This window comes from Salvelinus fontinalis, chromosome 18 (assembly GCF_029448725.1).
Source record: "Salvelinus fontinalis isolate EN_2023a chromosome 18, ASM2944872v1, whole genome shotgun sequence".
NCBI lineage: Eukaryota > Metazoa > Chordata > Actinopteri > Salmoniformes > Salmonidae > Salvelinus > Salvelinus fontinalis.
Genome location: NC_074682.1, coordinates 43,674,143 through 43,701,946, shown reverse-complemented (window position 1 = coordinate 43,701,946; position 27,804 = coordinate 43,674,143). Strand labels below are relative to the sequence as shown.

Genomic DNA, 27,804 nt, shown 5'->3' with positions numbered 1-27,804 from the left:
GTTAATGTGCATGTGTGTGAGTGTGTGCATGTGTGTATTATCTGTAACAGAGTAATCTCAGTTAACCCAGAACTAAAATCTCTGATAATTTGGTCAGATGCTTGATTAGGATCTGGGAGTGACGAAAAACCAAGACCTAGAGCTAATGCTGCTTGTTATCTCATGCATCCCATAGGATAGTGACAGATTCTACAGTACCAGTTACGTTTATGTACAGTACATCTGTCCACAAGAGGTTCGTAACAGAGCTGATGAGAATAAGGCCTCGGCTGCCAGCTTGTTTAGCCAGAAGGCTTTTCAACACACAGTCACCTCGTCCTACAAAAAGCAGCACACGTCTGTTGGGTCCTGTGATGCCGTGTTTGAGTGTGTTTGCCTTACCGTTGGTGTCAGTGTCATCACTCTTCGGAGGGGCATGTCCTGTGTATCCCACGGCGATTCTAATCATCCGCTCTGGATTCCTTATCCTTTTCAACCCTACAGAGACAGAGACAGAGACAGAGACAGAGACAGAGAGAGAGAGAGAGAGAGAGAGAGAGAGAGAGAGAGAGAGAGATAGATAGATAGATAGGATGAAGAGAAGAAAGAATGAGAAATTGGGCAGAATATTCCTATTATTACAAACTCCATCCATACTAGAGGAGTGACCATTGGCTTCAACAACTTCTACTTCTGCTTTGTTTTCATCTCTTCATTTCCCTGTTTCCCTGGTCACCGTTGCTATGATACAGACTTACTACAGTAAGAAGTGGTCATATTATGGTCGAGTTAGTGACATCCATTCTTCCATTCAAACAGTAAGAGCAGCCATCTTCTAATTTATAGCTTGATCTACACTGAATGTACAAAACATTAGGAACCTGCTATTTCCATGACATAGACTGACCAGGTGAATCCAGGTGAAAGCTATGATCCCTTATTGATGTCACCTGTTAAATCCACTTCAATCAGCGTAGATGAAGGGGAGGAGACAGGTTAAAGAATGATTTTTAAGCCTCGAGACAATTGAGACATGGATTGTGTATTTGTGCAATTCAGAGGGTGAATGGGCAAGACAAAAGATTGAAGTGCCTTTGAATGTGCCGTGGTAGTAGGTACCAGGCGCACCGGTTTGAGTGTGTCAAGAACTGCAATGCTGCTGGGTTTTTCACACTCAACAGTTTCCCGTGTTTATCAAGAATGGTCCACCACCCAACGAACATCCAGCCAACTTGACACAACTGTGGGAAGCATTGGAGTCAACATGGGCGGGCATCTCTGTGGAACCCTTTCAACACCTTGTACTCCCTGCTCGACGAATTGAGGCTGTTCTGAGGGTTAAAGGGAGGGTGCAACTCAATATTAGGAAGGTGTTCCTAATGTTTTGTACACTCAGTGTATATTGCAGTAGCATCCTTGCTTTACATAAGTCAGATAGTAGAGCAACAAGACATTGCTAGTGGCTTTCAGGCATCCAAGGATGAGCATGCCTGCCTGCATGCCTGCCTGCGTGCGTGCATGTAGCGAGGTGTGGGTACTCCATGTTTATGTGCCTGTGGGCTCCTCCTCTCTGATCTGCTGGAGTTTCTCTACGCAACGGGACTCTCAACCCACGGCCTCCATAAAGCCTGTAGCTTTGTATGCTACGTATGTTTGTGAGTGTGTCTGTCTGCATTTATGTTTGTCCCCCTCTATGTCTGTGTGTTTGTCTGTCTGCCTGTCCTACAATTAGGCTTCTAGCGACCCCATTGAAGATAAAGCCCGTTGTAAAATACATTCTGGATATGAATGTCATTCTCTTCAAGGTGATGTATCCTGAATAAGTACACAAAAGGTAGAAATATGTAATATTCTTATTTTGTCTATTATTGGGTGTTATTCTAAAGACTGGCTATTATTGTAGTGAGCTCTATCCCTAAATAAGACCACATTTAGTTGGTCCAGACCAGGGCAAATCTGAAACAATCATAGAGTTTGGACATCACAGTACGGCACAGTAGAGCAAAGTGCAGTAGAGTACAGTAAAGTAGATATGTTCAGTTAAGTAGAGTACAGTACAATATACTGTATGTACTCTAGTGTGCTTTACTGCACTGTACTGAACTCTACTGTACTTTTCTTCACTGTACTGTTCTCTACTGTGCTCCACTGTACTGTTCTCTACTGTGCTCCACTGTACTGTGCTGTGCAAACTTGTGAAACATAGACCACTATGACTGGTTCAGATTTGGTCCAGTCAGGGCGGACTGAACAAATGTCAACTACTTTCAACGTCCATGGACGTCCGGTGTCGGTCGGTGCTCAGTGGGTGAGGATGCTGGTTATGGTAAATGGAAAGGGAATATCTGGTAGGTGGAGGCTGCTGAGGGGAGGACGGCTCATAATCATGGCTGGAACGGAGCAAATAGAATGGCATCAAACACATGGAAACCATGTGTTTGATGTATTTGATACCATTCCAGCCATTACCACGAGCCCGTCATCCACAATTAAGGTGCCACCAACCTCATATGGTGTCATGGTAGGGTTCAGTAAGAGCCAGGAGAGGTGACATTAACGGGAGAGAGAGAGAGAGAGAGAGGGAGAGTGAGATGGAGGGTTTGTCCAGACTATTTTTACAGTCTGTCTTTGACGACCAGACGACAGAAAGAAAAAAAAACAGTTATGAGCTGCACATAACAGCATGCCAGTGGAAGGGAGAACAGTAGCAGAGGAACCAACTGTGGTTTGTGACTATTATGATTTCCCATTGTAGCCAATACAATTGCAGTAATTCCGTTACCGATTTGGTAACAGAATTATGAGTTTTAACCACTTAAGAATTCAGAAACAAACACTAACTAATTGGTAGGTCTACCACTGTTTGTTACTTCTGTCACGCCCTGACTTTAGTTATATTTGTTTTCTTTATTTTTTGGTTAGGTCAGGGTGTGACAAGGGTGGTTTATTTAGTTTTTGTATTGTCTAGGGTTTTTCTTGTCTAGGGTTTTTGTTTATCTATGGGGATTTTGTATGGTCTAGGGGTTTGTAAGTTTATGGTGGCCTGAATTGGTTCCCAATCAGAGACAGCTGTTTCTCGTTGTCTCTGATTGGGGAGCCTATTTAGGTTGCCATTTTCCATGTTGGTTTTGTGGGTAGTTGTTTTCTATTTTATGTGATTACCTGACAGAACTGTTGCGTTTTGTTCCACTTTTGTTTTTTGCTTCAGTGTTCAGGTTATAATAAACATCATGAACACGTACGACGCTGCGCTTTGGTCTAATCCTTCTTCCTCAGACGAACATCGTTAAAGAACTACCCACCACCAACGGACCAAGCAGCGTGGTATGGAGGAGCAGAGGGTTCAGGACTTCTGGACTTGGGAGGAGATATTGGACGGTAAGGGACCCTGGAGACAGGCTGGGGAATATCGCCGCCCGAAAGAAGAGCTGGAGGCGGCGATATGAGGCAAGGCAGCGCAGCAGGCATGAGAGGCAGCCCCCAAATTCTTTTTTGGGGGGGGCACACGGGGAGATTGGCGGAGTCAGGTGATAGACCTGAGCCAACTCCCCGTGCTTACCGGAAGCAGCGTAGTACTGGTCAGGCACTGTGTTATGCGATGAACCGCACGGTGTCGCCAGTGCAAGCTCATAGCCCGGAGCGCTATAGGCCAGCCCCCCGCAAGTGCCATGCGAGAGTAGGCATCCAGCCAGGGCGGATTGTGCCAGCTCAGCGTGTTTGGTCTCCGGTGCGCCGTTTCGGCCCAGGGTATCCTGCGCCGGCTCTGCATACTGTGTCTCCGGGGCGCTGGGAGGGTGCTGTTCGTCCTATGCCTGCGCTCCGCCCGTGCCGGGCGAAAGTGGGCATTGAGCCTAATGGAGAGGTGCGAGCGGTAAGCACCAGATCTCCAGTGCTCCCCCACAGTCCGGTTCGACCTGTGCCTGCACTCTGGAGGGGCCGGGCTAAAGTGGGCATTCAGCCTGGAGGAGTGGTGCCAAGGCTGCGCACCAGAGCTCCAGTGCTCCCCCACAGCCCGGTTTATCCGGTGCCTCCTCTACGCACCAGGCCTCCTGTAGGTCTCCCCAGCCTGGTGGGCCCTGTGGCAGCCCCACGCACCAGGCTGTCTCTGCGTCTCCTCCCTCCAGAGTCTTCCTCCAGTCCGGACCCTCCAGAGTCTTCCTCCAGTCCGGACCCTCCAGAGTCTTCCTCCAGTCCGGACCCTCCAGAGTCTTCCTCCAGTCCGGACCCTCCAGAGTCTTCCTCCAGTCCGGACCCTCCAGAGTCTTCCTCCAGTCCGGACCCTCCAGAGTCTTCCTCCAGTCCGGACCCTCCAGAGTCGCCCTCCTGTCCGGAGCCGCCAGAGTCGCCCTCCTGTCCGGAGCCGCCAGAGTCGCCCTCCTGTCCGGAGCCGCCAGAGTCGCCCTCCTGTCCGGAGCCGCCAGAGTCGCCCTCCTGTCCGGAGCCGCCAGAGTCGCCCTCCTGTCCGGAGCCGCCAGAGTCGCCCTCGTGTCCGGAGCCGCCAGAGTCGCCCTCGTGTCCGGAGCCGCCAGAGTCGCCCTCGTGTCCGGAGCCGCCAGAGTCGCCCTCGTGTCCGGAGCCGCCAGAGTCGCCCTCGTGTCCGGAGCCGCCAGAGTCGCCCTCGTGTCCGGAGCCGCCAGAGTCGCCCTCGTGTCCGGAGCCGCCAGAGTCGCCCTCGTGTCCGGAGCCGCCAGAGTCGCCCTCGTGTCCGGAGCCGCCAGAGTCGCCCTCGTGTCCGGAGCCGCCAGAGTCGCCCTCGTGTCCGGAGCCGCCAGAGTCGCCCTCCTGTCCGGAGCCGCCAGCGTCGCCCTCCTGTCCGGGGCCCGCTGCGAGGGTCCCTGCTCCAAAGGCGCCACCGAAGTGGGCCAAGACTAAGGTGGAGCGGGGTCCACGTCCCGCGCCAGAGCCGCCACCGCAGATAGATGCCCACCCAGACCCTCCCCTATATCTTTAGGTTTTGCGGCCGGAGTCCGCACCTTTGGGGGGGTACTGTCACGCCCTGACTTTAGTTATATTTGTTTTCTTTATTTTTTGGTTAGGTCAGGGTGTCACAAGTGTGGTTTGTTTAGTTTTTGTATTGTCTAGGCTTTATATTGTCTTGTATTGTCTTCTAGGTTTATGGTGGCCTGAATTGGTTCCCAATCAGAGACAGCTGTTTCTCGTTGTCTCTGATTGGGGAGCCTATTTAGGTTGCCATTTACCATGTTGGTTTTGTGGGTAGTTTGTTTTGTGTGATTAACTGACAGAACTGTTGCATTTTGTTCCACCTTTGTTTTTTGTTTCAGTGTTCAGGTTATAATAAACATCATGAACACGTACCACGCTGCGCTTTGGTCTAATTATTCTTCCTCAGACGAACATCGTGACAACTTCTGTGAACTTTCATACATTTTTCCTCCTCATGAGTGAGAGCAATTAGAAAATGGTTTTTTGGTAACAGAATCACAAGACAACATATCTTAAACTTACAGCAGGCAAATAATTTCTCCAAAATGAAATATAAGTGTTGATATTAGTTGGCAGGGGTCTTTACTTCAACATTGTGTTTTTATGTATTTCTAATACTTTTGTATATAGAATGTATGTGGATATCTTTTCAAACAAATAATCAAATTTTATTTGCCATATGCGCCGAATAGAACAGGTGTAGACCTTACCGTGAAATGCTTACTTACAAGGCCTTAACCAACAATGCAGTTCAAGAAATAGAGTTAAGAAAATATTTACTAAATAAACTAAAGTAAAAAGTAACAAAATAACAATAACAAGGCTATATACAGGGGGTACCGCTACCAGGTCAATGTGCTGGGGTACAGGTTAGTCGAGATCAATTGTACATGTAGTTAGGGGTAAAGTGACTATGCTTAGGAAGCTTGGCCCCAGTGATGTACTGGACCGTAAGCACTACCTTCTGTAGTGCCTTATGGTCGGATGCCGAGCAGTTGCCATACAAGGCGGTGATGCAACCGGTCAAGATGTTCTCGATGGTGCAGCTGTTAAACTTTTGACGTTCTGGGGACCCATGCAAAATCTTTTCAGTTTCCTGAGGGGGAGAAGATGTTGTCGTTCCCTCTTCACGACTGTCTTGGTGTGTTTAGACCAAGAGAGTTTGTTGGGGATGTGGACACCAAGGAACTTGAAACTCTTGACCAATGTGAGTGCTACGGGGCGGTAATTTAGGCAGGTTACCTTCGCTTTCTTGGGCACAGGGACTATGGTGGTCTGCTTGAAACATGTAGGTATTACGTACTCAGTCATGGAGAGGTTGAAAATGTCAGTGAAAACACTTTCCAGTTGTTCCGCGCATGCTCTGAGTACTCGTCCTGGTAATCCGTCTGCCGGGCCTTTTGAAAGTTGACCTGTTTAAAGGTCTTGATCACAGAGTGTGATCACACAGTCGTCCGGAACAGCTGGTGCACTCATACAGGCATTTAGCTTGTCTGGTAGGCTTGCGTCACTGGGTTTCCCTTTGTTGTCCGTAATAGTTTGCAAGCCCTGCCCCGACGAGTGTCAGAGCCGGTGTAGTAGGATTCAATCTTAGTCTTGTATTGATGCTTTGCATGTTTGATGGTTCGTCTGAGGGCATAGCGGGATTTTTTATAAGCGTCCGGATTAGTCTCCTGCTCCTTGAAAGCGGCAGCTCTAGCCTTTAGCTCGGTGTGGATGTTGCCTGTAATCCATGGATTCTGGTTGGGATATGTATGAATGGTCACTGTGGGGACAACATTGTTGATGCACTTATTGACAAAGCTGGTGACTGAGGTGGTATACAGCTTATCATGAGTTACTCTGCCTAAATATAGATGTAAACTCTCTTGGTAGATAGTGATTGCACGTTGGCCATTAGAACGGATGGTAGAGGCGGGTTACCCACTTGCCGACGAATTCTCACAAGGCACCCTGATCTCCGCCCCCTGTATTTGCATATTTTTTTCAAGCGAAGGAAGGGGATTTGGGCCTGGTCTCGGAGAAGCGGTATATCCTTTGCGTCGGACTCATTAAAGGAAAAATCTTCGTCCAGTTCGAGGTGAGTAATCGCTGTTCTGATGTCCAGAAGCTCTTTTTGGTCATAAGAGACAGTAGCAGCAACATTATGTACAAAATAAGTTACAAACAATGTGAAAAAACGCACAAAATAGCACAGTTGGTTAGGAGCCCATAAAACGGCAACCATCCCCTGGCACCATTATTAAGTTCAAATTAGTGGATTCTTTAATTTCAGCCACAGCTGTTGCTGACAGGCGTATAAAATCAAGCACATAGCCATGCAATCTCCATAGACAAACATTGGCAGTAGAATGGCCTTACTCAGTGACTTTCAATGTGGCACCGTCATAGGATGCCACCTTTCCAACATGTCAGTTCGTCAAATTTCTTCCCTGCTAGAGCTGCCCCGGTCAACTGTAAATGCTGTTATTGTGAAGTGGAAACGTTTAGGAGCAACAACATCTCAGCCGCAAAGTGGTAGGCCACAGAAGCTCACAGAACGGGACCACCGAGTGCTGAAGAGCATAGGGCGTAAACATTGTCTGTCCTCGGTTGCAACATTCATTACTGAGTTCTAAACTGCCTCTGGAAGCAACATCAGCCCAAGTACTGTTCGTCGGCAGCTTCATGAAATGGGTTTCCATGGCCAAGCAGCCGCACACAAACCAAAGTTTACCATGCGCAATGCCAAGCATCGGCTGGAGTGGTGTAAAGCTTGCCGACATTGGACTCTGAAGCAGTGGAAATGCGTTCTCTGGAGTGATGAATCACGCTTCCCCATCTTGCAGTCCGACGAACTAATCTGGGTTTGGCGGATGACAGGAGAACGCTACCTGCCCGAATGCATAGTGCCAACTGTAAAGTTTGGCAGAGGAGGAATAATGGTCTGGGGCTGTTTTTTATGGTTCAGGTTAGGCCCCGTAGTTCTAGTGGAGGAAAATCTTAACGCTACAGCATACAATGACATTCTAAACAATTCTGTGCTTCCAATTTTGAGGCAACAGTTTGGGAAGGCCCTTTCCTGTTTCAGCATGACAATGCCTCCATGCAAAAAGCAAGGTCCATTCACAAATTATTTGTCAAGATTGGTGTGGAAGAACTTGACTGGCCTACACAGAGCCCTGACCTCAACCCCATCGAACACCGTTGGGATGAATTGGATTGCAGACTGCGAGCCAGGCCTAATTGCATCAGTGCCCGACCTCACTGATGCTCTTGTGGCTGAATGGAATGAAGTCTCCGCAGCAATGTTCCAACATCTAGTGGAAAGCCTTCCCAGAAGAGCGGAGGCTGTTATAGCAGCAAAGGGGGCACCAACTCCAATTTAATGCCCATGATTTTGGAATGAGATGTTCGATGAGCAGCTGCCCAAATACTTTTGGTCATGTAGTGAACCTTTTAAGACTTTTTCTTGTACATGTTGTTCAAGTTTTTTTCTTTGTAATATCTTTTACCAGATCTAATGTGTTATATTCTCCTACATGAATTTAACATTTCTACAAACTTCAAAGTGTTTCCTTTAAAATGGTATCAAGAATATCAAGAATATCCTTGTATGTCATTTTAGGCAAAATTTAAAAAAAAAGGGTCACCTCCTTAAGAGTCAAAGACCCCTTTTCCATCTGTTTGACCAGAAATCAAAGGATTTGCTTAGTCCTAATCTTTAGAGTAGATCTTAAAAATGTATATGCATGTATATATATATATATATATATATATATATATATATATATATATATATATGGATATAGGCTCTTAGCTTTGATTTGACACCCAATTTGACATGCTCCTATAAACTTCACATGTTGGTGCTGATGGGTCCTTTTACATGGAAATGCCAGTAAGCAATATCACATCATCATACAAAGCAAGGCGTCTTATCAACATCAGCTAAATTTAAATCATCCAAAAATGACATTGTCTCTTCCCTAATGCAATGTGGACATTCCTAAATGGTAGACTAAAATTGGGAATTTAGAATGTTCTTATTTGTTATAGAACCCTGTTATAATGTATGATGATGTCATATTATTAAGTCTGCCTTTAAATTCACTATAATTTCTTAAATAACATCAATGTAAAGGGTATGACATGTTCAAACATGCAAATTATTTTGTTCTCTAATTCAAATGGACTTGGATCTATTCCTCCAGGCATCAGTAATGAGGGGGAGTTGAGTGGCACTGAAGATCACAGCTTACAGTGCAGGTTGAGAGACAGATACTATGACCAACAAAAGACACTGAGTATACCAAACATTAGGAACACCTTCCTAATATTGAGCTGCACCGCCCCTTTTGCCCCCATTCTTGATACACACAGGAAACTGTTGAGTGTGAAAACCCCAGCAGCATTGCAGTTCTTGACACAAACCAGTGCACCTGGCACCTACTACCATACCCGTTCATAGGCACTTTCCTTTTTTATCTCTTGCCCATTCACCCTCTGAATGGCAAATATACACAATCCATGTCTCAATTGTCTAAAGGGTTAAATATCCTCATTTACCCTGTCTCCTCCCCCTCATCTACAGTGATTCATGTGGATTTAACAAGCGACATCAATAAGGGATCAGAGCTTTTATCTGGATTTACCTGGTCAGTCTATGTCATGAAAAGAGCAGGTGTTCCTTATGTTTTGTACACTCAGTGTATATCCCCAGGATATACAATGATGCTGTAGCTAGATCAAAAATCACTTTATTGGCACACATTGCTCCCACCCACACACAAGTATGCAAGTATGCTGCATGCACAAACACAAACACACAATGCTTATCTTTCTTTCGTGACACACTAACTATGAATAGTAGCAAGAAAGATGTTGACAACAAAGTACCCTCTGTTGTTGTGTATCTCATTCACACCAGGGAGTGAAATCTACCTTCAGGGAATTCCTCAACAGAAGAGAAAGACTTGGCCCACTGGTCACAGATGTTAGTCAGTTCAAAGTCTAGTTTTGATTTACATTTGGTTGAGTTATCAACTGTCCTGAATTCAACGTGAAGAAAAAAATTGCACCATGTCATTGGATTTAGGTGAGTGTGTTTTTTAATTATTTGGAATCAATGTATTGTTTTCCTATAATACTGGCATGGCATATAGCAGACGCTCTTCAGACCGCCTTGCAGTATGTTCCGCGTATAATCATAATCAATCAACTCTCCATCGTCTACAGCGTGTAAAAAACAACATCACATTGTGGCTGACCGCACAGACTGCGGGGTTGCGTGCGTGAGGAGGAATCGCACCACAGATGATACACGGACGATTTCGTGCTTTACCAGCGTGTGTGTGTGGGATGCCTGAGCTGAGAAAGCATCTGAATTCCTCCAGCGTGAAGCTCTCACAACCACTCAGATCCTGTTACGCTCAGCCGCGTAAACCTGCTACCCAGGGGAGACGCTGACACGCAAAGCAACGAAGAAAACAACATTCTCACGTACTGTATCTAAACAAAGACACTCGTTTGCATTATATCCCCATATTTTCAAACCTGCTCTCGGTAACCGTTTGTCATCGAGCTGAAGTCTGTGGCTGCCTGTAGCCTATCTCAGCATCGCTTCAGTGTCCGTGTTTTCAGGACAGGACAGGACTGGGAGAGAGCGAGAGATGAAAAAGGGGAAAGCTCCTCCATCTCTCTATTCCTCCATCCCCTTACCTGAATCCAACGTCTTATCTCGCTCTCCCTTTTTTCGAGGTCAACAACAACCACAGAATCATCACCTTATTTCTCTCTTACCTTCCGGCTTGTTTTCGGCAGCCATTTCCCCTCCGCGCGCCTCATCCCTCCTCCTCCTCCTCCTCCTCGCGACCTGGGGGGGACCACGCGCGTGCACGGCGAGGACAACTCAAGGAGGGGGGCGGGGCGCAATGGGCGAGCCCGCTCAACACAGCTACTCTATTGGTTAGAGGAGTGATGATTGACAGAGGGGCTCCTCGGTGATGCCTCGTGAACTCGCAGAATCCATATTGCTCTGTGTGAGTCCATCATTCCAGTTTTGTATCTAGCTAACTTTGTCTCCGCCCTCAATCGCTCTCTCTCTCTCTCTCTCTCTCTCTCAGCCACAGAGGCGATGTGAGGAGACACAACCAAATTCCGCCATCAGTACACATCTGCCAAAGCCCTCTGATAGCCTACTGACTATGATTGCAGGTCGTTGTTGTAAATGGGTTCACAATGACTTATGAGGCCAACTCAAACATAAGTATTTCTGTAAACAACACGCAGTTTCTTCCTTTTTACTGGTCTAGGCCTAGTCTGGATACCAGTATTGTTAGATAACATTCCACTCCTTGCCTCTCCTGTCATTTGGGAAATAGATGAACAGAGAAGGCAACCAGGCTAGTCTAGGCCTATTTCACTAAAACTGATTCTATTCAGGAAATAAAGTGAAATCCAATTAATTAATTTTCATTATTTACAGAGACACATGAGTGCTTCATTCTAATTCCAAGCCCAGGTCGATAGCAAGGGCCTAATCGGTCTTTAACCTTGCATCTCTCTCAGGTCTTTCTGTGAGATAGTTGTATTAGCCTATGACCTATCAAGCAATCAGGAGCCAATTCATGAATAAATAACTTGTTTAATTAAAAAACAGATTAATGAACATACATCATTGTTTTGGTTCATGTAAGCCTACAAGGGTAATTGGTTCAAATATTTCCACGCCAGTGGCCAAAGCTGAATTGCTAGGCCTACTGTCATCATTAACTGCAGCCGTTACTGGTAATGATCACCCATGCCCTGCAGCACTCACTGCCATCAAACACAGTGCGGCAACGCAACCTTTAAACGTTGCGTAAAGGTGTGTCATAGAATCATAAAGGAAAATGAGAAATATAAAACGTTCCCACAAGGCAACCACTAAATGCAAATCACGGAAGGAACAGGAAGAAGCCTGGCTCAAACTAATAGCTTAAGTAACCCTATTTAGGTAGAGCTGTTGTGCACTCTTTCTATATAAATGCCTCTGTCAAAGGGTTTATGGCATTTGATGTAGAGCTTTTTGTCGCATGGTAAACTCAAGCCCTGCCCTGGCAGTCCCTTTATCACTACATAGGCTACGTTAGAAGTTTCAGAACCATGGACAGCACACACTTTCACCTTGATATACTGTTTTCAATGACAGGATGTCTGCAGCCCGCCTGGCCACACAGCGGCGCTAGTGCAGACACGCACAGACCAATGAGCACACAGAACACTGGTATGGGAGGGGAAGGAGGCGGGGCTGAACCAGCGCAAAGATGGCGGCGGCCTTAGACGATGAATTAGAGTTGGATAACCAAGACTATTATTCTCTTCTCAACGTCAGGAAAGAGGTAAGGTGTTTGTGTATTTACATAATGTGCTCGTTGAAACCTTTTATCCCACTGTAACGGTAATGTTCAACACGTATTCGATTGGGCATCGCGTTCGGCGAGACAGCTGATGACATTCGCCCGGTCGGTCCATCACTCCCATCACATCGACTCGAGGGATGCTGCAAGACAGACATAGCTGTCAGACGTAGCTACCTGTCAATATTGTTTCTTGAGACGACAACAAAGGCAGTAGTCGAATAATATTATCAGTTAATTGTTTTGTTCGCTAAATTGATAAGATGTGACACTCGCTGTTAGGAGCCCAGATTTCCATTGCGATTAACGTTACGGCATTTAGCTAGATATACAGTGTAAACAGGGCCAACGGGCATTGGCTCTCGTTTACTCATTTGTCACTGCTGGTGTTACATGGTTCTTCGGAGGTGTGTATGTCCCCTGGTGCACAGATAAATAACCTGTAGTTTCTTTTCTTTATATAGTTTTGATGTCACATGCAGTGAAATGCCTTTCTTGCAAACTCAAAACCGAACATTGCAATAATCAATAACAATGTATTACTATAAAAAACACATGAGAAATAAGAATAGAAAATATGAAATACACATTAAAGTAAGTAAGTAAGCATACAGGAAATATTTTTAAAAATCGGATCCAATATCATATTTACATGTGCAGGGATACTGGAGTGATGGAGATAGTTATGAATAGGGGTAATGGGACCAGGAAACAGGATATATAAGTGGGGCTTGTATGTGGGTGTGTGGGTGTGTAGAGTCAGTATAAATGTATGTGCATATTATGTGTGAGTGAACAAATTATGGAGTGAGTGTTTTGGAATGACAGTGTGTGCATTGAGACAGTGCAAAGATTGAAATGAAAGGTCAATAAAGATACAAGGTAAACTCCGATAGTCCATGTTGCTATTTTGTTAGCTATTTATCAGTCATATTGCTTGGCAATAAAAGCTGTTCAAGAGCCTATTGGTGTCAGACTTGATGCACCGGTACCTCTTGCCATGTGGCAGCAGAGTAAATAGCCTATGGCTTGTGTGGTTGGAGTATGCATGCATTAGGCTATGTCTGCAGAAATCTATATTGTAATCTTTCTCTCTCTGTCCCCCCTCCCCCCCCCCCCCTTCTCCCCAGGCCACTCAGGATGAGCTGAAGGCCTCCTATAGGAGGTTGTGTATGCTCTACCACCCAGACAAACACAGAGACCCAGAGCTGAAGAGTCAGGCAGAGCAGCTATTTAACCAGGTGCACCAAGCCTATGAGGGTAAGCAGTGCACTCCCTGTCACTGATTCTTCTTGACAAGCTGCTTGTCATTTAATTGGACTGTTAAATGAGAGTATAAACCTCTCTCTCTCTTTTTCACTCCCTTGTCTCTGTACAGTGTTGAGTGATCCTCAGTCCAGGGCCATCTATGACATCTTTGGGAAGAAAGGCCTGGAGGTGGAGGGCTGGGAGGTATGTTCAGCATATGTGTGTGTCAGGGTTTCTGTTAGCTGGTAATATTTTGCATTTTGGGTATTTTGTTAGGATCCCCATTAGCTGTTGCGAAAGCAGCAGCTACTCCTCCTGGGGTCCACACAAAACATGAAACATGACATAATACAGAACATTAATAGACAAGAACTGCTCAAGGACAGAACTACATCAATTCAAATCAAATAAAAATGGCACACGTAGTCTACATATCAATACATAAACACAAACTATCTAAGTCAAGTAGGGGAGAGGTGTTGTGTCGCGAGGAGTTGCTTTATATGTTTTTTGGAACTAGGTTTGCTGTTCATTTGAGCAATATGAGATAGAACGGAGTTCCATGCAATAATGGCTCTATATAATACTGTATGCTTCCTTGAATTTGTTCTGGATTTGGGGACTGTGAAAAGACCCCTGGTGGCATGTTTGGTGGGGTAAGTGTGTGTGTCAGAGCTGAGTGTAAGTTGACTATGCAAACAATTTGAGATTTTCAATGCATTAATGTTTCTTATAAAAAGAAGCCGGCTTTTGTCCCCCGTCCCCCCCCCCCAAAAAAGGAAATGTTGATAAATACAATTGGCAATTGTCCGGGAGAATAAAAAAATCCAATTGCAAAATAATGCTTTTTAGCCTATTAATTGATGTGAATACTAGTCGGTGTAAATACATTTGAACAGTCATGCTTATCAGTCCATAGGTTCATTTACATAATTAAGTGGAATTAAATTGCGCGTGTGTATTTTCAATAGTCGTTATGATTCTTATTTATCACACGTGTACGGTGCACAGATACAGAGCCTAGTTTGAGCGGAAAATCTGTCAGACAGTGCGAGAGCTCCTGCTACAGCTCCTGAGTGAAACGTGCTTTAATAAGCCCAATCATTGTTCAACAATTCTACATTTGTAACGGCTCTCTTTCGGTGAGTGAGTTGACCAAGGCGCAGCGGGTGATGAATACATAATGTTTTAATGACAAGACGGAAAAACACGAAACGAAATACACTTGAATGATTTACAAAATAACAAAACAAACTAGACAGACCTAAACTATGAACTTACATGAAACGAGGAACACAATAAACAGGAACGACCGAACGAACGAGACGAGACAGTACCGTGTGGTGCAAAATACACAGACACAGCGACAATCACCCACAAACAAACAGTGAGAACCTCCTACCTTAATATGACTCTCAATTAGAGGAAAACGCAAAACACCTGTCTCTAATTAAGAGCCATACCAGGCAACCCAAAACCAACATAGAAACGGAAAACATAGACTGCCCACCCAAAACCCACGCCCTGACCATCACACACATACAAAACAACAGAAAACAGGTCAGGAACGTGACAGAACCCCCCCCTCAAGGTGCGAACGCCGGGCGCACCAGCACAAAGTCCAGGGGAGGGTCTGGGTGGGCATCTGACCACGGTGGTGGCTCAGGCTCCGGACGCTGTCCCCACACCACCATAGTCACTCCCCGCTTCTGTATTCCCCTCCCAATGACCACCCTCCAACTAAAACCACCTAAATGAAGGGGCAGCACCGGGATAAGGGGCAGCACCGGGATAAGGGACTCTGGCAGGTCCTGGCTGAGGGACTCTGGCAGGTCCTGGCTGAGGGACTCTGGCAGGTCCTGGCTGAGGGACTCTGGCAGGTCCTGGCTGAGGGACTCTGGCAGGTCCTGGCTGAGGGACTCTGGCAGGTCCTGGCTGAGGGACTCTGGCAGGTCCTGGCTGAGGGACTCTGGCAGGTCCTGGCTGAGGGACTCTGGCAGGTCCTGGCTGAGGGACTCTGGCAGGTCCGGGCTGAGGGACTCTGGCAGGTCCGGGCTGAGGGACTCTGGCAGGTCCGGGCTGAGGGACTCTGGCAGGTCCGGGCTGAGGGACTCTGGCAGCTCCGGGCTGAGGGACTGGCAGCTCCGGGCTGAGGGACTCTGGCAGCTCCGGGCTGAGGGACTCTGGCAGCTCCGGGCTGAGTGGCAGCTCCGGACTGAGTGGCAGCTCATGACTGTAGGGCAGCTCATGACTGTAGGGCAGCTCATGACTGTAGGGCAGCTCATGACTGTAGGGCAGCTCATGACTGTAGGGCAGCTCATGACTGTAGGGCAGCTCATGACTGTAGGGCAGCTCATGACTGAAGGGCAGCTCATGACTGAAGGGCAGCTCATGACCGGAGGGCAGCTCTGGCAGCTCCTGACTGTCTGGCGTCTCTGGCAGCTCCGGACTGTCTGGCGTCTCTGGCAGCTCCTGACTGGCTGGCGTCTCTGGCGGCTCCTGACTGGCTGGCGTCTCTGGCGGCTCCTGACTGGCTGGCGTCTCTGGCGGCTCCTGACTGGCTGGCGTCTCTGGCGGCTCCTGACTGGCTGGCGTCTCTGGCGGCTCCTGACTGGCTGGCGTCTCTGGCGGCTCCTGACTGGCTGGCGGCTCTGGCGGCTCCTGACTGACGGACGGCTCTAGCGGCTCCTGACTGACGGACGGCTCTAATGGCTCGGGACAGACGGGCGGCTCTAATGGCTCATGGCAGACGGATGGCTCAGAAGGCGCTGGGCAGACGGATGGCTCAGAAGGCGCTGGGCAGACGGACGGCTCAGACGGCGCTGGGCAGACGGATGGCTCAGACGGCGCTGGGCAGACGGATGGCTCAGACGGCGCTGGGCAGACGGATGGCTCAGACGGCGCTGGGCAGACGGATGGCTCAGACGGCGCTGGGCAGACGGATGGCTCAGACGGCGCTGGGCAGACAGATGGCTCAGACGGCGCTGGGCAGACAGATGGCTCAGACGGCGCTGGGCAGACAGATGGCTCAGACGGCGCTGGGCAGACAGATGGCTCAGACGGCGCTGGGCAGACAGATGGCTCAGACGGCGCTGGGCAGACAGATGGCTCAGACGGCGCTGGGCAGACAGATGGCTCAGACGGAGCTGGGCAGACAGGAAGTGCAGAAGGCGTAGGGCAGACAGCCGACTCTGCCCTGCTGAGGCGCACAGTAGGCCTGGTGCGTGGTGCCGGAACTGGAGGTACCGGGATGACGGCACGCACTTCAAGGCTAGTGCGGGGAGCAAGGACAGGGCACACTGACCTCTCGAAGCGCACTATAGGCCTGGTGCGTGGTACCGGAACTGGAGGTACCGGGCTGAGGGCACGCACCTCAGGGCGAGTGCGGGGAGAAGGAACAGTGCGTACAGGGCTCTGGAGACGCACAGATGGCTTAGTGCGTGGTGCCGGAACTGGAGGCACTGGGCTGGAGACACGCACCATAGGGAGAGTGCGTGGAGGAGGAACAGGGCTCTTAAAATGCACTGGAAGCCTGGTGCGTGGTGTAGGCACTGGTGGTACTGGGCTGGGGCGAGGAGGTAGCGCCGGAAATTCCGGACCGTGTAGGCGTACTGGCTCCCTTGAGCACTGAGCCTGCCCAACCTTACATGGTTGCATGCTCCCCGTAGCCCGTCCAGTGCGGGGAGGTGGAATAACCCGCACTGGGCTGTGTTGGCGAACCGGGGACACCATGCGTAAGGCTGGTGCCATGTAAGCCGGCCCAAGGAGACGTACTGGTGGCCAGATATGTAGGGCCGGCCTCATGACATTTGGCTCAATGCCCAATCTAGCCCTACCAGTGCGGGGAGGTGGAATAACCCGCACTGGGCTATGCACCCGTACAGGAGACACTGTGCGCTCTACTGCGTAACATGGTGTCTGCCCGTACTCCCGCTCTCCACGGTTAGCCTGGGAAGTGGGCGCAGGTCTCCTACCTGCCCTTGGCCCACTACCTCTTAGCCCCCCCCCCCCCCCCCACAAGAAATTTTTGGGTGGTACTCACGGGCTTTTCGGGCTTCCGTGCTAGACGTGTCCCCTCATAACTCCGGTTCCCTTCTCCGGTTGCCTCTGCTCTCCTCAGTGCCTCCAGCTGTTCCCATGGGAGGCAATCCCTTCCAGCCAGGATCTCCTCCCATGTGTAGCAACCTTTCCCGTCCAAAACATCCTCCCAAGTCCATTCCTCCTTCTCGCGCTGCTGCTGTCGTTGCTGTCCGTTAACCCGCTGCTTGATCTGGGTTTGGTGATTCTGTAACGGCTCTCTTTCGGTGAGTGAGTTGACCAAGGCGCAGCGGGTGATGAATACATAATGTTTTAATGACAAGACGGAAAAACACGAAACGAAATACACTTGAATGATTTACAAAATAACAAAACGAACTAGACAGACCTAAACTATGAACTTACATGAAACGAGGAACACAATAAACAGGAACTACCGAACGAACGAGACGAGACAGTACCGTGTGGTGCAAAATACACAGACACAGCGACAATCACCCACAAACAAACAGTGAGAACCTCCTACCTTAATATGACTCTCAATTAGAGGAAAACGCAAAACACCTGCCTCTAATTAAGAGCCATACCAGGCAACCCAAAACCAACATAGAAACGGAAAACATAGACTGCCCACCCAAAACTCACGCCCTGACCATCACACACATACAAAACAACAGAAAACAGGTCAGGAACGTGACAACATTCAATCGCGTGGTAAACTGTTTTGATGGACACAATAAAAAATAGCTATTTTTCTTTCTCAACTGGTAATTCAAGTGCACTTCCCGTTCATCTTTCAAGTGTTTAGGCAACGGCAGGAAGACTTCAACGTGTCACACACCACTTTGCAATGTGAGCTGGAGGCAGTATGCATTTTGAAAACATATACTTAATTGTGTGGCAATTATTTTATAAATTCTTCCATATGCCATTGAAACAAGTAGGCTATTTCTCTCATGTTTTTATTGGTTTTCAAATCATTTTTCTTTCATTCTCTAGTAGCCAAAGGCACAATCCTAGTCATATTAGCAATCCATGCTAGTTGTTGCATCTTTAGATCTCCAATCTTTCTACATTTCGAATGGATCTTTTCATCTCTGTAACATGAAATCGCTCGTATGTGCAGTGCGCTTTTGACAACAGCGTTTTCCCGTTAATTGCATTATGGAATGAACATTCTGAAGTAGCCTAGTGCTGTGTACGCATTGCTGCAAAACTATAATGTGAAGAAATAATACTTGATCAACGTTTTAAGATAAACGTTGCATCAGCCTCAAAGCTTTTTAAAGTTATTTTGATGAAATCAAATGTATTTATATAGCCCTTCGTACATCAGCTAATATCTCAAAGTGCTGTACAGAAACCCAGCCTAAAACCCCAAACAGCAAGCAATGCAGGTGTAGAAGCACGGTGGCTAGGAAAAACTCCCTAGAAAGGCCAAAACCTAGGAAGAAACCTAGAGAGGAAACAGGCTATGAGGGGTGGCCAGTCCTCTTCTGGCTGTGCCGGGTGGAGATTATAACAGAACATGGCCAAGATGTTCAAATGTTCATAAATGACCAGCATGGTCAAATAATAATCAGGAGTAAATGTCAGTTGGCTTTTCATAGCCGAGTATCTCTACCGCTCCTGCGGTCTCTAGAGAGTTGAAAACAGCAGGTCTGTGACAGGTAGCACATCCGGTGGACAGGTCAGGGTTCCATAGCCACAGGCAGAACAGTTGAAACTGGAACAGCAGCAATGCCAGGTGGACTGGGGACAGCGAGGAGTCATCATGCCCGGTAGTCCTGACGCATGGTCCTAGGGCTCAGGTCCTCCGAGAGAGAGAAAGAAAGAGAGAAGGAGAGAATTAGAGAGAGCACACTTAAATTCACACAGGACACCGGATAAGACAGGAGAAGTACTCCAGATTTAACCAACTGACCCTAGCCCGCCGACACATAAACTACTGCAGCATAAATACTGGAGGCTGAGACAGGAGGGGTCAGGAGACACTGTGGCCCCATCCGATGATACCCCCGGACAGGGCCAAACAGGAAGGATATAACCCCACCCACTTTGCCAAAGCACAGCCCCCGCACCACTAGAGGGATATCTTCAACCACCAACTTACAATCCTGAGACAAGGCCGAGTATAGCCCACAAAGATCTCCACCACAGCACAACCCAAGGGGGGCGCCAACCCAGACAGGAAGATCACGTCAGTAACTCAACCCACTCAAGTGACGCACCGCTCCTAGGGACGACATGAAAGAGCACCAGTAAGCCAGTGACTCAGCCCCTGTAATAGGATAAGAGGCAGAGAATCCCAGTGGAGAGAGGGGAACCGGCCAGGCAGAGACAGCAAGGGCGGTTCGTTGCAGTAAAGACTTAAAGGTTGAGACCGAGTCTGCGCCTCTCACATAGGTAGGCAGACCATTCCATAAAAATGGAGATCTATAGGAGAAAGCCCTGCCTCCAGCTGTTTGCTTAGAAATTCTAGGGACAATTAGGAGGCCTGCGTCTTGTGACCGTAGCGTACATGTAGGTATGTACGGCAGGACCAACTCGGAAAGATAGGTAGGAGCAAGCCCATGTAACGCTTTATAGGTTAACAGTAAAACCTTGAAATCAGCCCTTGCCTTAACAGGAAGCCAGTGTAGAGAAGCTAGCACTGGAGTAATATGATCAATATGATTTTGATGTACTGGTTGTATGAATTTGGGATTTGTCATTCAACAACTGTCCCAGAGTCTGTTGGGAATAGGCTATTTATTTCTCGCACAGAACAACAAGCTGACCGATAGAATAGGTCAACTTTTCTACTATGGGGGATAGTAGATTGACATAGGCAAGTGATTTTGCTGTTCCTTTTTCCTTTCATCTTATTGGCGGAGGAAAAGTAAATGTGGACAGTTATTCTAACATCTTCAAAGTGCACATCAGAATTCAGTAAGAAGGACACACACCATTGCATCCTCTGAGTTGCATGTTCTGTTAAGAGGAATTACCATAATCAAAATGTGATCTCTGTCATTCTGAGCACCGGGGATGGACGCCATAACCAGGTTACGCACCCAATGCATATGGGTCAAAATGTCCGCTAAACTAAAATGCTGTCCGGCGCCACATTTTAAGTACACACACATTACTACTTAAGTAGTAATGACACAATAGTAACTGAGATGATAACTGAGGAGCGTGTGTGCGTGCGTGTGTTCATGTGTGTGGAGATTGTGGAGAGGAAGAGGACCCCAGTAGAGATCCGTGAGGAGTATGAGCGGCTGCAGCGAGAGAGAGAGGAGAGGAGGCTACAACAGAGGACCAACCCCAAGGTACATACACACGCTTCTTCCCTGAGCCTCTTACAGAAATATCCACGGCAGGGTGATATCTACAGACTTTCTCCGTGTGAAGTGGACTATCAGAACGCTATGTTTGTGTTCTCATGTCTCTGTGTGTTCAGGGTACCATTAGCGTGGGAGTAGATGCCACAGACCTGTTTGATCGCTATGATGAGGACTTTGAGGAGATGCCTGGAGGAGGATTCCCTCACATTGAGATCAACAGGATGCACATCTCCCAGTCTATAGAGGTACACACACACACCCGTACACGTGGTCTGATTCCTTGTTGGTCACACACATACACAGACACACACACACTAGCTAAAAAGGTCCATTGTGATACATTAACGTGTGTTATGCTTATGTGTTTCCCATGTGCTTACCTGTGTATGTGGGCGTGTGTGTAGGCTCCGTTGACTAACTCTGACACTGCAATGCTGTCTGGCTCTCTCTCCACACACAACGGCAACGGAGGAGGCAACATCACCATGACTGTCCGCCGTGTCACCTCTGCCAAGGGCTGGGGAGAGGTACACACACACACATTTTATCTCCCTTGTTTCTGAGAGAACACAGGAAGGATATTGACTGACGTGTCTGTGTTTCATTCTCTGTCTGCTTGTGATTTTTTCTCTGTGTGTGTGTAGTTGGAGTTTGGTGCAGGGGACATACTGGGACCTCTGTTTGGGATGAAGGTGTTCCGTAACCTGACTCCACGATGGTGAGTGGCCAATCGAGGGGAGAGGATATGGCCCTCTTTACACTACAACAATTGTAATGCTAGTCATCTCCCTCTCTCTGTTTGTTAGTTTCCTGACTGCTCAGTGTGGTATGCAGTTCTCTCCCCGTGGCGTGCGTCCCAGCTGTTCTTTAATGACAGCTCGTCACCTAGACCAGAACACGATGGGTTACCTGCAGTGGCGATGGGGACCGCACAGCTCTATGACCACTAGTGTGGTCCGAGACACCAAGACCAGCCACTTCACCCTGGCACTGCAGGTACACTACCTACACACACACACACACACACACACACACAAACACACACACACACACACACACACACACACACACACACACACACACACACACACACACACACACACACACACACACACACACACACACACACACACACACACACACACACGTAAACACACACATGTGCACACACACACATGTGCACGCACGCACACGACACAAGCAGACACACACAGACACACACCTGTGCAATTGGGAATATGTTGAGGTGGGTTTTAGGGCTGGTAGGATGACCAACCATGTTCTTCTGTGCCCTCACCCCTCACCTTGTTTCCTCACCCCCTCTAGCTGGGTGTTCCTCACTCCTCACCCCCTCTAGCTGGGTGTCCCTCACTCCTCACCTTGTTTCCTCCCCCTCTAGCTGGGTGTCCCTCACTCCTCACCTTGTTTCCTCCCCCTCTAGCTGGGTGTCCCTCACACCTCACCTTGTTTCCTCCCCCTCTAGCTGGGTGTCCCTCACTCCTCACCTTGTTTCCTCTCCCCCTCTAGCTGGGTGTCCCTCACTCCTCACCTTGTTTCCTCTCCCTCTAGCTGGGTGTCCCTCGCTCCTCACCTTGTTTCCTCCCCCTCTAGCTGGGTGTCCCTCACACCTCACCTTTTTTCCTCCCCCTCTAGTTGGGTGTCCCTCACTCCTCACCTTGTTTCCTCTCCCCCTCTTGCTGGGTGTCCCTCACTCCTCACCTTGTTTCCTCTCCCCCTCTAGCTGGGTGTCCCTCAATCCTCACCTTGTTTCCTCCCCCTCTAGCTGGGTGTCCCTCACACCTCACCTTTTTTCCTCCCCCTCTAGTTGGGTGTCCCTCACTCCTCACCCCATCTAGCTGGGTGTCCCTCTCTCCTCACCTTGTTACCTCTCCCCCTCTAGCTGGGTGTCCCTCACTCCTCACCCCCTCTAGCTGGGTGTCCCTCACTCCTCACCTTGTCTCCTCTCCCCCTCTAGCTGGGTATCCCTCACCCCTCACCTTGTTTCCTCACCCCCTCTAGCTGGGTATCCCTCACTCCTCACCTTGTTTCCTCTTCCCCTCTAGCTGGGTGTCCCTCACTCCTCACCTTGTATCCTTCCTCTATATCTGGGTGTTCCTCACTCCTCACCCCCTCTAGCTGGGTTGCCCTCACTCCTCACCTTGTTTCCTCTCCCCCTCTAGTTGGGTGTCCCTCACTCCTCACCCCTTCTAGCTGGGTGTCCCTCACTCCTCACCTTGTTTCCTCTCCCCCTCTAGCTGGGTGTCCCTCACTCCTCACCTTGTTTCCTCTCCCCCTCTAGCTGGGTGTCCCTCACTCCTCACCTTGTTTCCTCTCCCCCTCTGGCTGGGTGTCCCTCACTCCTCACCTTGTTTCCTCCCCCTCTAGCTGGGTGTCCCTCACACCTCACCTTGTATCCTCCCCCTCTAGCTGGGTTTCCCTAACACCTCACCTTGTTTCCTCTCCCTCTATCTGGGTGTCCCTCACTCCTCACCTTGTTTCCTCTCCCTCTAATTGGGTGTCCCTCAATCCTCACCTTGTTTCCTCCCCCTTTAGCTGGGTGTCCCTCACTCCTCACCTTGTTTTCTCTCCCCCTCTAGCTGTGTGTCCCTCACTCCTCACCTTGTTTCCCCTCCCCCTCTAGCTGGGTGTCCCTCACTCCTCACCTTGTTTCCTCTCCCCCTCTAGCTGGGTGTCCCTCACACCTTACCTTGTTTCCTCTCCCTCTAGCTGGGTGTCCCTCACTCCTCACCTTGTTTCCTCTCCATCTAGCTGGGTGTCCCTCACTCCTCACCTTGTTTCCTCCCCTCTAGCTGGGTGTCCCTCACACCTCACCTTGTTTTCCTCCCCCTCTATCTGGGTGTCCCTCACACCTCACCTTGTTTCCTCTCCCTCTAGCTGGGTGTCCCTCACTCCTCACCTTGTTTCCTCTCCCTCTAGCTGGGTGTCCCTCACTCCTCACCTTGTTTCCTCCCTCTCTAGCTGGGTGTCCCTCACGCCTCACCTTGTTTCCTCCCCTCTAGTTGGGTGTCCCTCACTCCTCACCTTGTTTCCTCTCCCCCTCTAGCTGGGTGTCCCTCACTCCTCACCTTGTTTCCTCCCCCATCTAGCTGGGTATCCCTCACTCCTCACCTTGTTTCCTCCCCCTCTAGCTGGACGTCCCTCACTCCTCACCTTGTTTCTTCTCCGACTCTAGCTGGGGTTTTCCCTCACTCCTTACCTTGTATCCTCCCTCTCTAGCTGGGTGTCCCTCACACCTCACCTTGTTTCTTCCCCCTCTAGCTGGGTGTCCCTCACACCTCACCTTGTTTCCTCCCCCTCTAGCTGGGTTGTCCCTCACACCTCACCTTGTTTCCTCCCCCTCTAGCTGGGTGTCCCTCACACCTCACCTTGTTTCCTCCCCCTCTAGCTGGGTGTCCCTCACACCTCACCTTGTTTCCTCCCCCTCTAGTTGGGTATCCCTCACTCCTCACCTTGTTTCCTCTTCCCCTCTAGCTGGGTGTCCCTCACTCCTCACCCCATCTAGCTGGATGTCCCTCTCTCCTCACCTTGTTTCCTCTCCCCCTCTAGCTGGGTGTCCCTCACTCCTCACCCCCTCTAGCTGGGTGTCCCTCACTCCTCACACCCTCTAGCTGGGTGTCCCTCAGTCCTCACCTTGTTTCCTCACCCACTCTAGCTGGTGGTCCCTCACTCCTCACCTTGTTTCCTCTCCCCCTCTAGCTGGGTGTCCTTCACTCATCACCTTGTTTCTTCTCCCCCTCTAGCTGGGTGTCCCTCACTCCTCACCTTTTTTCCTCACCCCATCTAGCTGGGTGTCCCTATCTCCTCACATTGTTTCCTCTCCCCCTCTAGCTGGGTGTCCCTCACTCCTCACCCCCTCTAGCTGGGTGTTCCTCACTCCTCACCCCCTCTAGCTGTGTGTCCCTCACTCCTCACCTTGTTTCCTCTCCCCCTCTAGCTGGGGGTCCCTCACTCCTCACCTTGTTTCCTCTCCCTCCAGCTGGTTGTCCCTCACTCCTCACCTTGTTTCCTATCCCTTTAGCTGGGTGTCCCTCACTCCTCACCTTGTTTCCTCTCCCCCTCTAGCTGGTTGTCCCTCACACCTCACCTTGTTTCCTCCCCCTCTAGCTGGTTGTCCCTCACACCTCACCTTGTTTCCTCTCCTTATAGCTGGGTGTCCCTCACTCCTCACCTTGTTTTCTCCCCCTTTAGCTGGGTGTCCCTCATTCCTCACCTTGTTTCCTCTCCCTCTAGCTGTGTGTCCCTCATTCCTCACCTTGTTTCCTCCCCCTCTAGATGGGTGTCCCTCACACCTCACCTTGTTTCCTCCCCCTCTAGCTGGGTGTCCCTCACACCTCACCGTGTTTCCTCTCCCTCTAGCTGGATGTCCCTCACTCCTCACCTTGTTTCCTCTCCCCCTCTAGCTGGGTGTCCCTCACTCCTCACCTTGTATCGTTCCTCTATAGCTGGGTGTCCCTCACACCTCACCTTGTTTCCTCCCCCTCTAGCTGGGTTTCCCTCACTCCTCACCTTGTTTCCTCTCCCCCTCTAGCTGGGTGTCCCTCACTCCTCACCTTTTTACTTCTCCCCCTCTGGCTGGGTATCCCTCACTCCTCACCTTGTTACCTCTCCCCCTCTGGCTGGGTGTCCCTCACTCCTCACCTTGTTTCATCTCGACCTCTAGCTAGGTGTCCCTCACTCCTCACCTTGCTTCCTCTCCCCCTCTAGCTGGGTGTCCCTCACTCCTCACCTTGTTTCATCTCCCCCTCTAGCTGGGTGTCCCTCACTCCTCACCTTGTTTCCTCCCCCTCTAGCTGGGTGTCCCTCACTCCTCACCTTGTTTCATATCCCCCTCTAGCTGGGTTTCCCTCACTCCTCACCTTGTTTCCTCTCCCCCTCTAGCTGGGTGTCCCTCACTCCTCACCTTGTTACCTCTCCCCCTCTGGCTGGGTATCCCTCACTCCTCACCTTGTTACCTCTCCCCCTCTAGCTGGGTGTCCCTCACTCCTCACCTTGTTACCTCTCCCCCTCCGGCTGGGTGTCCCTCACTCCTCACCCCATCTAGCTGGGTGTCCCTCACTCCTCACCTTGTTTCATATCCCCCTCTAGCTGGGTGTCCCTTACTCCTCACCTTGTTTCCTCTCCCCCTCTAGCTGGGTGTCCCTCACTCCTCACCTTGTTTCATATCCCCCTCTAGCTGGGTGTCCCTTACTCCTCACCTTGTTTCCTCTCCCCCTCTAGCTGGGTGTCCCTCACTCCTCACCCCATCTAGCTGGGTGTCCCTCTCTCCTCACCTTGTTACCTCTCCCCCTCTAGCTGGGTGTCCCTCACTCCTCACCTTGTTTCATATCCCCCTCTAGCTGGGTGTCCCTTACTCCTCACCTTGTTTCATCTCCCCCTCTAGCTGGGGGTCCCTCACTCCTCACATTATTTCCTCCCCGAATAGCTGGGTGTCCCTCACTCCTCACCTTGTTTCCTCTCCCCCTCTAGCTGGTTGTCCCTCACACCTCACCTTGTTTCCTCTCCTTATAGCTGGGTGTCCCTCACTCCTCACCTTGTTTCCTCTCCCTTTAGCTGGGTGTCCCTCACTCCTCACCTTGTTTTCTCCCCCTCTAGCTGGGTGTCCCTCACACCTCACCTTGTTTCCTCCCCCTCTAGCTGGTTGTCCCTCACACCTCACCTTGTTTCCTCTCCTTATAGCTGGGTGTCCCTCACTCCTCACCTTGTTTCCTATCCCTTTAGCTGGGTGTCCCTCACTCCTCACCTTGTTTCCTCTCCCCCTCTAGCTGGTTGTCCCTCACACCTCACCTTGTTTCCTCCCCCTCTACTTGGTTGTCCCTCACACCTCACCTTGTTTCCTCTCCTTATAGCTGGGTGTCCCTCACACCTCACCTTGTTTCCTCTCCTTATAGCTGGGTGTCCCTCACTCCTCACCTTGTTTCCTCTCCCTCTAGATGGGTGTCCCTCACACCTCACCTTGTTTCCTCCCCCTCTAGCTGGGTGTCCCTCACACCTCACCGTGTTTCCCCTCCCTCTAGCTGGATGTCCCTCACTCCTCACCTTGTTTCCTCTCCCCCTCTAGCTGGGTGTCCCTCACTCCTCACCTTGTATCCTTCCTCTATAGCTGGGTGTCCCTCACACCTCACCTTGTTTCCTCCCCCTCTAGCTGGGTGTCCCTCACACCTCACCTTGTTTCCTCCCCCTCTAGCTGGGTTTCCCTCACTCCTCACCTTGTTTCCTCTCCCCCTCTAGCTGGGTGTCCCTCACTCCTCACCTTGTTTCCTCTCCCCCTCTAGCTGGGTGTCCCTCACTCCTCACCTTGTTTCATCTCCCCCTCTAGCTGGGTGTCCCTCACTCCTCACCTTGTTTCCTCTCCCCAGCTAGCTAGGTGTCCCTCACTCCTCACCTTGTTTCCTCTCCCCCTCTAGCTGGGTATCCCTCACACCTCACCTTGTTTCCTTCCCCTCTAGCTGGGTATGCCTCACACCTCACCTTGTTTCCTCCCCCTCTAGCTGGGTTTCCCTCACTCCTCACCTTGTTTCCTCTCCCCCTCTAGCTAGGTGTCCCTCAATCCTCACCTTGTTTCCTCTCCCCCTCTAGCTGGGTGTCCCTCACTCCTCACCTTGTTTCATCTCCCCCTCTAGCTGGGTGTCCCTCACTCCTCACCTTGTTTCCTCTCCCCCTCTAGCTGGGTGTCCCTCGCTCCTCACCTTGTTTCCTCTTCTCCTCTAGCTGGGTGTTCCTCACTCCTCACCCCCTCTAGCTGGGTGGCCCTCACTCCCCACCTTGTTTCATATCCCCCTCTAGCTGGGTGTCCCTTACTCCTCACCTTGTTTCCTCTCCCCCTCTAGCTGGGTGTCCCTCACTCCTCACCCCATCTAGCTGGGTGT

General features: G+C 49.8%; 2 protein-coding genes across 4 annotated transcripts in view; one reads left to right on the top strand and one right to left on the bottom strand.

The window, feature by feature from the left end:
* The window catches only part of LOC129815605 (calmodulin-binding transcription activator 1-like), a 109,005-nt gene extending 98,192 nt beyond the window's left edge, over positions 1-10,813 (bottom strand). For all 3 annotated transcript variants that reach the window (XM_055869567.1, XM_055869566.1, XM_055869568.1), the window contains exons 1-2: positions 10,705-10,813; positions 382-477 (exon numbers count right to left, since the gene is read on the bottom strand). In XM_055869567.1, coding sequence (XP_055725542.1) covers positions 382-477; positions 10,705-10,729 — 121 coding nt within the window. In that variant the 5' untranslated portion in view covers positions 10,730-10,813. The remainder of the gene's footprint in view (positions 1-381; positions 478-10,704) is intronic.
* Positions 10,814-12,176: 1,363 nt separating this feature from the next.
* The window catches only part of LOC129815601 (dnaJ homolog subfamily C member 11), a 42,635-nt gene continuing 27,007 nt past the window's right edge, over positions 12,177-27,804 (top strand). The window contains exons 1-8 of the mRNA XM_055869561.1: positions 12,177-12,284; positions 13,433-13,562; positions 13,681-13,754; positions 20,801-20,902; positions 21,034-21,162; positions 21,322-21,444; positions 21,562-21,635; positions 21,724-21,913. Coding sequence (XP_055725536.1) covers positions 12,210-12,284; positions 13,433-13,562; positions 13,681-13,754; positions 20,801-20,902; positions 21,034-21,162; positions 21,322-21,444; positions 21,562-21,635; positions 21,724-21,913 — 897 coding nt within the window. The 5' untranslated portion in view covers positions 12,177-12,209. The remainder of the gene's footprint in view (positions 12,285-13,432; positions 13,563-13,680; positions 13,755-20,800; positions 20,903-21,033; positions 21,163-21,321; positions 21,445-21,561; positions 21,636-21,723; positions 21,914-27,804) is intronic.